The 8,988-nt window shown below is 35.9% G+C and overlaps 1 protein-coding gene across 1 annotated transcript; it reads left to right on the forward strand.

The window, feature by feature from the left end:
* The first annotated feature begins 1,894 nt into the window (after positions 1 to 1,894).
* On the forward strand, positions 1,895 to 6,761 carry LOC113240106. The gene is made up of 9 exons (XM_026477326.1): positions 1,895 to 1,940; positions 2,200 to 2,403; positions 3,165 to 3,326; positions 4,378 to 4,533; positions 5,041 to 5,148; positions 5,293 to 5,469; positions 5,800 to 5,909; positions 6,098 to 6,262; positions 6,690 to 6,761. Exons 1-9 carry the CDS (start codon positions 1,895 to 1,897, stop codon positions 6,759 to 6,761), a joined length of 1,200 nt encoding a protein of 399 aa, XP_026333111.1.
* Positions 6,762 to 8,988: the final 2,227 nt, after the last annotated feature.

Below are 8,988 nucleotides of genomic sequence, written 5' to 3' on the forward strand. Positions count from 1 at the left end.
TTAAGAAACATTACAAGATGATCGGTCATTGCAAAAGTCATGATAAATAAATACAAACTTTGCAAGTTCGCGAATGGAACCAATAAAATGCAATAATACTATATGTAAGTCAATGAATGATACAGTATATTTTTCGTCTCAGCCAATGTATATGTCGAAGATATTATTACAGTACTCAGAAGTTAGCAATCTCTACACGAGAAAACACTGTTACGTTACTTACTTACTTACTACTACTTTTACATTTATTCCTTATTTACTTTCTTACGATTAAAGCAGAGAAGTTGTGGGTGTATTGATTATACGCTTCATTTTACTTCTGCATCTATCTATACCAAACCATACACAAAATAAAGCATCTCTGAAGTATAGGTCTTCCTACGATATTTGTTTTAAGTGTTCCAACAAGTGTTACATAGTTAAAATAAACCTCCTGCATCAACACAGGCGTACTCCGAGATATTATCACAACTTAGTCATCATGCCTCAATAATATAAAACCGTAGGCCAGAAACCTCGCAATTTGGGTGAATGCCATCTAGTAACAAGCTTAGGAACTGCTTCAAAGTATGAGAAACTAATCCTACTAGAGAAAGGAAGAGAGCAGGAGGTAATAATAATTTAATGACGTTCTTCATTTTGTCAAAGATATGATATGAAGTTGCAATTTCAATGAGACACTGTCGCGCTGTTTTACATTTATTTACTTTTTAGTAAATCCGAAAAGTTGTAGTAGTTATCATACGCTTTAAAAAAAAGTAGAATTGGGTGAAGGAGGTGGTAGTAACGATCAATAATAATTTTAAATAAGTATAAATAAGTTTGGATCAGCAGGTCTAGACTTCGAGGACTTAGTGACGGTGCATGATCAGGACAAAGTTAGAGTAAAAATTATGTATGCCTTGGTATGAGGAAATTTAATAAAAGTTTTTTGAAGTAATTTTTAAGTCCGAAATAATGGCGCCATTATTGACCTTTGAAATCAAAGGCCGTGAAATAATTAGTTCTGTAAAATTTTTCAACATGACGATGTACGAAGGTCTAATCTATAAATTCCGTCTTCTTTAAATCATTCGTTAGTATTTATTTACACTTAAGTCACAAATATCAATAAATGAAACTACAAGGAATATACTGTTCAGTTTTCTCAGTAAACATAAATTTTATGATTCGATTTAGGTGGTTAACAAACATATGTATATAAATAGTTTTGTATGTAAACTATTGCTTATGAAAACAACTCTGTGTTCAAAGAGCTAAATCATTTCTGGAAATGGAATAGTACAATCATCGATCTGAACGCCTACAAAAATAGTAATCCTATACTGAAGCATGAATTGATGTTTTTGGGGAAGGAGCAAGAGGGAGGATGATTGCCATGAAAATGCACAGGTACACGCTTCTGTACAGCATTCATTCCATAGTATAGAATATTTTATACGCATAAATATAGATTGATCACTCCTTACCCTGGTCTGCAACTTGGAAAAGAATTTAATTGGAGATTGTAAGGGATCCTGTAATTAAATCTCCAACTTCTCAATCAGAATAGATTAATATAATTAATACGTTCCTACTACAAAATCAAGGGTAATAATTTTGTGTCAAAACTCTTCATTATTTAAATATACGTTTTCTAATCACATCTAGTCCAAGATTTACACCGTGGTGTCAAAATGTTACCATATTTAAAGCAAATAAAAACATATCAAGTTTCGACAAATCGGACGCCATCGCCAGCAGCGATAGGTACTGGACTAACCATGCAGAGACGTATACAGTTCACTCATTATTAAACGTTTGAAATAATTTGAGAGTACTTTGGTATTAAACCCCTGCCGTAAATATAGACGAAAAAGAATTTATGAACTGAGAAGTAAATAAAGCCACAATCATGAATATATTTGTAAATTCACACCCTGATCCAAATTTGGACGATGGTAAGTGGAAAGAAAAAGCTTAAGCTTAAGCTGTTCAAAAAAGATTTTTGGTTTGCCTTGAGACAGCGTTTGAAAATCAATTAATTGTTAAAAAGAAAAGTTCGACAAAGATAAAAAATATATACAGAATACCTTATTAGTCAGTCAGTAGTACTATAGTGGGCACAGCTTTTAAAAAACAACATCACAGTCTCGATTCGGGACATAATGGGCCACATTTATATATACAACTCAGCTTTTACATTTTGATCCTCAACAGAAAAAGAGTTGCAAGACAGCAAATCATTTCCAATTAAACGATCTCGTGCAGAATGCTCGGTCGACAGATCACTAGCGCTAACTCTATACGTATCAAGATTTTTTGGAGTCGCCCCGGTGTCTTTCAAGAAGAAACGCAACTCTATATTTGTCAGTGTATCACCGGCGATGTACGCCTTTAGCTGTTTCCTTCTGCTTGCTCTTCGTAAGTTTTATTAATTCATCTGGCTACAATGTTATTGTTAAAAGATTCACTGCGTTAGACCACCGCCTGTTTACGGTGATCCAACGTAAGTGCTTTTTCCTTCACCTTCAATACAAATCGCAATTAGTAAATAAAACCACATATCATTCAAAAACAAGTGACACAAATGTTCCTCATCTATCAGTCCATAGCAGTTAGATTAAAGGCATCTCTGGAAAAATTACATTTGCCATTGTAACTTGACAGCAGGGAGGATAATTGCCATAAATTTGCTATCTAATGCACAACAGTCTACAAAATTATACCTGAAAATTTCCTTCAGTCCAAAAGTCTAAATCCTTCAAGGTCACCCACACAGACATACTGCGAAATCCAAGGATTTCAGTTACTTCAGAAAGAAGACAAGGTAGGCGGTTTTGTTTTCTATAAAAAAAAATTATCCTAGAATCTTTCGCTGCACTCCCGATTGAACGTCGCATACTCTTGGTATATATAATAAAGCCACACGTGATCATCAAAAGTGCATATCACATGAAAGTCTTAAAAATAGTACAAACAACAAGAAACAAATTGTGAATATGTCAAACTTTGTAACTTTTGTATTTATACATAAAAAGTTATCGACTAATTTCCTTCTTAGAAACATTATACCTCTCTCCTCAAAAGTTGTCAAGTGACCAAGGGTGCGATATGTTTCTCTCACCGTAAATACATAATCGAATATTTATTCATCATAATAATAAAAAATTAATTGCCTACAGATGCTAGTATTATATCAGGTCTAGTCTTAGACCTGAATGTAGCTTCACACCGAACTGTTCGCGTACGATCAGCAACTTCTTCTCTAGCGTGGCTCACAGAACTGGTGGTAGTAACCGTTTTGATTACTTTTGCCGTCTACTACGGGCCGAAACGGGTGAATTGTATGATACACTGTTTGAATGTTATTGAAAAGGTATGCCTTCTAATATTTTAGTTGATTAGTAAATATCCAGCTATTTATTACACGCCATACATAAAAATATTCAGGAATATTTTCACAACTAGGCACTTCGCTGATTGCATCGTCAGCTGCTTCTAGGAGTGATCAGTTTATTAATTAAACTGCTTTTCAATTTTCAGGCTGTGTCCATTGTTTTTGTGTCTAAATATGGTCGGTACACTTAATAAAGTTGATGATTATTTTATAACACTTTGGACCAGCGCAAACCAGCGGACGGAAAGGCAGAAAATATCAAATTTATTAACGTACATTTTATGCTAGTACAATTGAAATAAGGTACAAATTCCAATATTGTGCGATCGACCTCGAAGCATCGCAGCGCATTTCTTTTTGCGGTATAAAGAGCACGTTAGAGGAAACCCACAGGTTATGCACCGAAGTCCGTCTGAATGCGCCAGGGTAGCGGCAAAAGGGAGGTTCTCTCCCGTACGTTGTATTCCGGTACGTCGACAGACGCTCGTGATTTCGTAAAGCATGTCCCTCATCAGTATGCGGCGGCGGGCATATTAAGATCCTCTTCGATGCACTCTTCCACCATTCGCCCTTACCCACCTCAGGTGTTCCGCAAGATTCATGTTTGTTTCCTATTCTCTTTAATATAGGTAGATATATATTGACGTGTTTTTCTACAACCGTGAGTAATTTTTTATTTAATAAGAATAAAATAAATTTTGATTGGCAGGTAAACTCCAAAATTCAAAAACATCTTCCAGGAAAACATATAGAACGAACGTTACTTATAATTGGAATTCTGTTTCTGTTAATTGGGAATTCCTTATACGTATTTGATTTCTATACGTTTGTTTATGAGGCCTTACTTGATGGAAAAGACAGTAAGTAAATTAGCGTGTCTTTGATAAAGTCAAATAGCTTCTTTTCATCAGGAACTGAACACCATTAAAGAAAAGTAATTAAATCTATCTACAATACTAATGCAGCGCCCAATAAGACGAAGTATCTGTCCATTTCAGTGAATGTGGTTTGCCTGTACTTGTGCTTCTACTTGGAGTTCATGGCGACGTTTCCCCTGGAACTGCAGTTCATGGACATCGTGATGAAAATCGTATCTGCTCAAAAAGCTATCAACAATGCTTTGGCGGAGTTCGTCTGTCAAATTGACTCACGAGGTATTTCTACTGGATAAATTTCAAGTTTTAACGACAAACTTAACTTTAATCGATGATAGTATCAACCATTTGTAAGCGACTTTAAAAAAGGAGGAGGTTCTCAATTCGACTGTGTTTTTTTGTATGTATGTTACGCGATAACTCCGGTATTTGTGAATCAATTTTCATGATTATTTTTTGTTAGAAACAGGGTCCTCCATAGTGGTCCCATTTCATTTTGAAGAAAACCGTCCATCTCAAAGGTCGGCTGATCACGCATGAACATTCATTTTTATAAATAGCGCCTAAGTTTTACTTAAGGAGCAATTATTTTAATGGGTAGTTTTGCTATTCTCCAATTCAAGGCGTTTTTCTCTCTCAGTATACTTTGAGTAGTGAGAACCGATTTTTATTATCTCCTGTGTCAAGTCCTGTATAGTGTGGCGAACTAGGAGATATTTAAATAAAACTTGGCAAATAGATGTAATTCCACGTAATTCCAAGATTAATTGCTATTATAATTTACAGAAAAGTACAACGTAAAAGTTGTTAACTTTGATTATCTACTCGACAAAGCAAATGTTGATGAAGCTGACAATAGCTCCAAAAATACTACGAAGTATGTTAAAGAATCAGGTAACCAATCTCTTAGAAATGTAACCGAGTCTCGGTATAGGTTGATTTTTGCCGGATTACGGGCCAAAAGAGGCTTTAAATTACTGCTATGTTTACAGGTTACGTCTGTTCTTAATGCTAACCATTATGCCTATACTTTTTCAGCTTCTCAAATATCGAAGAAAGATACAAAATTGTTTCGCTATCTCATTGTGTCCTATGGTGCCATATGCGACGTGGTGAGACAGATAAACGATTCCAATGCGATCCTTCTTGTTGTACTGCTTTTATCCTTCTTTCTACACTTAATTGTGTCACCTTACTACTTAATATCTTTTTGGGGTAAGTTGATACTTTGATATGTATACCAAAATCACATAATTCAAAATCTAATGTTTCGGGCAACGTGATGTCAAGTTTCTGTCCATACAAGCATTACCACAAACATGATAATACTTAGTAAGTAAATCATCGTTCACCAGCAGTCTCATGTTTACTAGGTTGGAGGCAAGCTCTGACCTTTACCGATTTTACAGCAAGTTTGGTCAACTCATTGCCAATTGACACATCAGTATCTGTTTTTTAAGCTGTTTTAGTCTTGATTTTTTATTTTCTAATATTTCTATTTAGAAAACTTGATGCCTACACTTACTTATTAATTTTTATGGACAGTTAGCACAAAACACTGGGTGGTCAGTGCCAAGCTTCAGATAGGTATGTGTATATTCCACACCTTCAACATGATGATCATCATTGAACCAGCACACCGGTGCACTGAAGAGGTACATTTTTATTTTTATTTTTATTTAAAGCATAAATTTTGTATCACGGTAAACAAAACAGTCCATCATCGACTAGAGTCCTTAGCACAGCGTGTACTTGGTTCTTCTAAAGCACATACTAATTATTTTGTTTTAAAAAAAGTTGAAATCCCTGCACTGTGTGTAAGTAATATTTTCGTTCATGACAGATGGAAAACACCAAAATTTTATTAAGCCAACTGACGCGCAGAGTTACGCGACCTGGTGAACCTCTTTTTCATGAACTGGACCTATTTCACAAGCAGATCGTACTCAACGCTGCTTCTTTCACACCAATGGGAATTTGCTCTCTTAAGCGATCCATTATTACCACGGTAATATTTTTTATAAATTCGTAGTAAATATACCAGACATCCGTTTCCGAGTTTCACACCAAACAGAACAAAAGCTACTAGAACTTTAACTAAACAAGTTTTTATTTAATTAATAGATTCAGGCGTTACTTTGCGGAAGTCCATGTTAATAAAAATGGAAGTAAATTAATTAGCTACACCACGAACCCAGTGACGGTAAAATCGTGCAAAATAGCTGCGTTTGTGTTGAATATTTTTCATGCAGTTAATTATCCCACCATCCCTCCGTATAAAATTAATAAAATAAAAAACACAAGCGCAACTATAGTCACAAACCATCACCAAAAATATACCCGACACGTGTTTCGCATCTCCACGAGGCATCCTCAGGGGCTGTTGACTGCTCGACGAAGAGACTCTTCTTTTGACTCTAAGTTTTTATTTTCAGATTTTCGGTGGTGTCACCACGTATCTGGTGATAATTTTACAATTTAGAGCGTTGGACCAACAAAATTGGTAGATGGATACCAACACGCTTTGTTACATGTTAGTTACGTGTTTGTTATGTGTTACAATGTGCTGTGCTGTTAGATTTGTCATATCAATAACAAAATATTGTAAAATAATTTTGTTACACATTTGATTTCATTTTTATTCCATTCGTAAGACACATTGTAGTAAAAGGATTTGGAGAAATGTCTTCAGAGGTTTCAACAAAACCTTCTAGTTTTAAAATAGGCACTATTCAAATAAAACATGTAAAATATATGTGTGTTTAATAGACTTATATGTAAAGTATTAAAATAATCGTTCAAACAGTAGACCCAATGGAAACTTATAAATAATTTTTACATTAAATACTGTAATCAATGCTTTGCATCAGTAGGATATACCCCATGTCGCGTTGGAACGGTACCACCACAATGCGGTCCAGTAATAACACCTGCTGTAAATGTTAATGTTGTTACAACCTGTGACGGAGAAAGAGATTTATAACTTAACCCTCAACCTGCCCAATGTGTTAAGTTGCGGTTTTTTTATAATTCAAGTGACGGGACGAACAAGTCGTACGTCTGATGATAAGCTACTACAATTGCAATGCCACTCAGATCTTTAATAGCAGTAGTTACAATAATAAAGCTTTGTTATTTAGCCCTACCAAATTTATTATTTATACTGTGAACCAATACTTAACTCAAGAGGATTGTTAATCTCCATACTACAGATTGTATCTCTGAAAAAGGTCAAAATTCCACTGTCACTTAGAACTTTAAATTGCAAAGATCTGAGGGGCACTACCACTGCGCTCGTCACCCTGAGACATAAGTTGACAAGTTCCATGAGCCTACAATTTCACCATCACCCTTACCCTTCAAAACCAAATGCTGATATTACTGCTTTCTGCGGCGGCAGAAATAGGTAATGTGGCACTTCCCTGGATGAACTCTTTCACAAGGAGCTCTTCTGCTGTCATTGATGATATATGATGATATTCCGTACTGATTAAGGCTTGTATACACGAACTAACTCCACTATTAACATTCTAATAAATGAATCCTATAATTAAGGTACTTTCATTGGTAAATTAAAAATATATATATATTAAAAATATATATGTTTAAATTGAAACTGTTGACAGTACTCGAAGCAACATCCTAATTTGTAATTCCGTATGGGTTTTTTTTTTGTATGGTTTGTTTTTGGTTTGTTTTTGTTTTGTTTAAAAAAAGGGTATGATTTTATTGTTTTGTTTTCCATATGTTTTTATAAAATTCTAGTTTAGTTCTACTAACTAAGTTCGACAAAGTTGTGTGTACCAGTAATAGGCATATATATAAGACTAATTCTATTAATTATGTAACCTTTTTGTATAATATTATATTTATGCTGTTGGTATACCTCAATAAATAAATAAATAAATAAATATATAAAATTAAACAAATTTTAAAACGTCACCATAACTAACGACCTCAGCCAATAAAGGCCTATACTGTCGTCCGCTAACTCAAACGCGGCTAACTGACAAAATAATTTTTCAGAATATTGAAATGGTACCTATCAGTAGTCTGAAATGACATTTTCCAGAAGTAACGTTTGCTCGAATTTTCATAACCTCGTAAGTAATTTTGAGAGGAAAATGTTTTTTCTTTTAAACCTAACTTAACCTAACCTTTTTTTTATAACCTTAAGAAAAATGCGTTACGCATTCCATATGTGGGACTCTCTCCTGGGGACTATGCCGGTCCCCAAGAACATACCTACTAAAAACGCCGAGAGGAGAAGGCGCTATCTTCGTGGACCCGTTCGGCCGTCTTCTTCTGCGACATCACGTCCTCGCAGACCATCGCCTGCCATGACCTCTCGCTTCCCAGCATGACTCTAACTATGCTGGGCAGTGAGAGGTCTCGTCCCAACAGCTCTATGAGATCCCGGCGCTGCTGGCTCCAGGTCGGGCACACCTCCAAGGTGTGGCTCGCCGAGTCTGTAGCAACGCTGCACTCGTGACACTTCGGGGTCACCTCTCTCCGTGCGATCTTGTGCAGGCAGTCACCGAAACAGCCGTGTTCGGTGAGTACCTGAACAAGACGGTAGGTGAGGGACCCGTGTCTCCTCTTCCTCCAATCGGCCAGTACAGGGAGCAGCGCCTGGACTTTGCGCTCCCCGTATCTGGCCGATCGGAGGGCCTCCTCCCAACTTAACCTACCCTAATCGAACCTAATCGTGTCTTTGCGATAAACATTCAACAA

Source organism: Hyposmocoma kahamanoa, unplaced genomic scaffold, assembly GCF_003589595.1.
Source record: "Hyposmocoma kahamanoa isolate Upper Pololo Valley unplaced genomic scaffold, ASM358959v1 120, whole genome shotgun sequence".
Classification (NCBI taxonomy): domain Eukaryota; kingdom Metazoa; phylum Arthropoda; class Insecta; order Lepidoptera; family Cosmopterigidae; genus Hyposmocoma; species Hyposmocoma kahamanoa.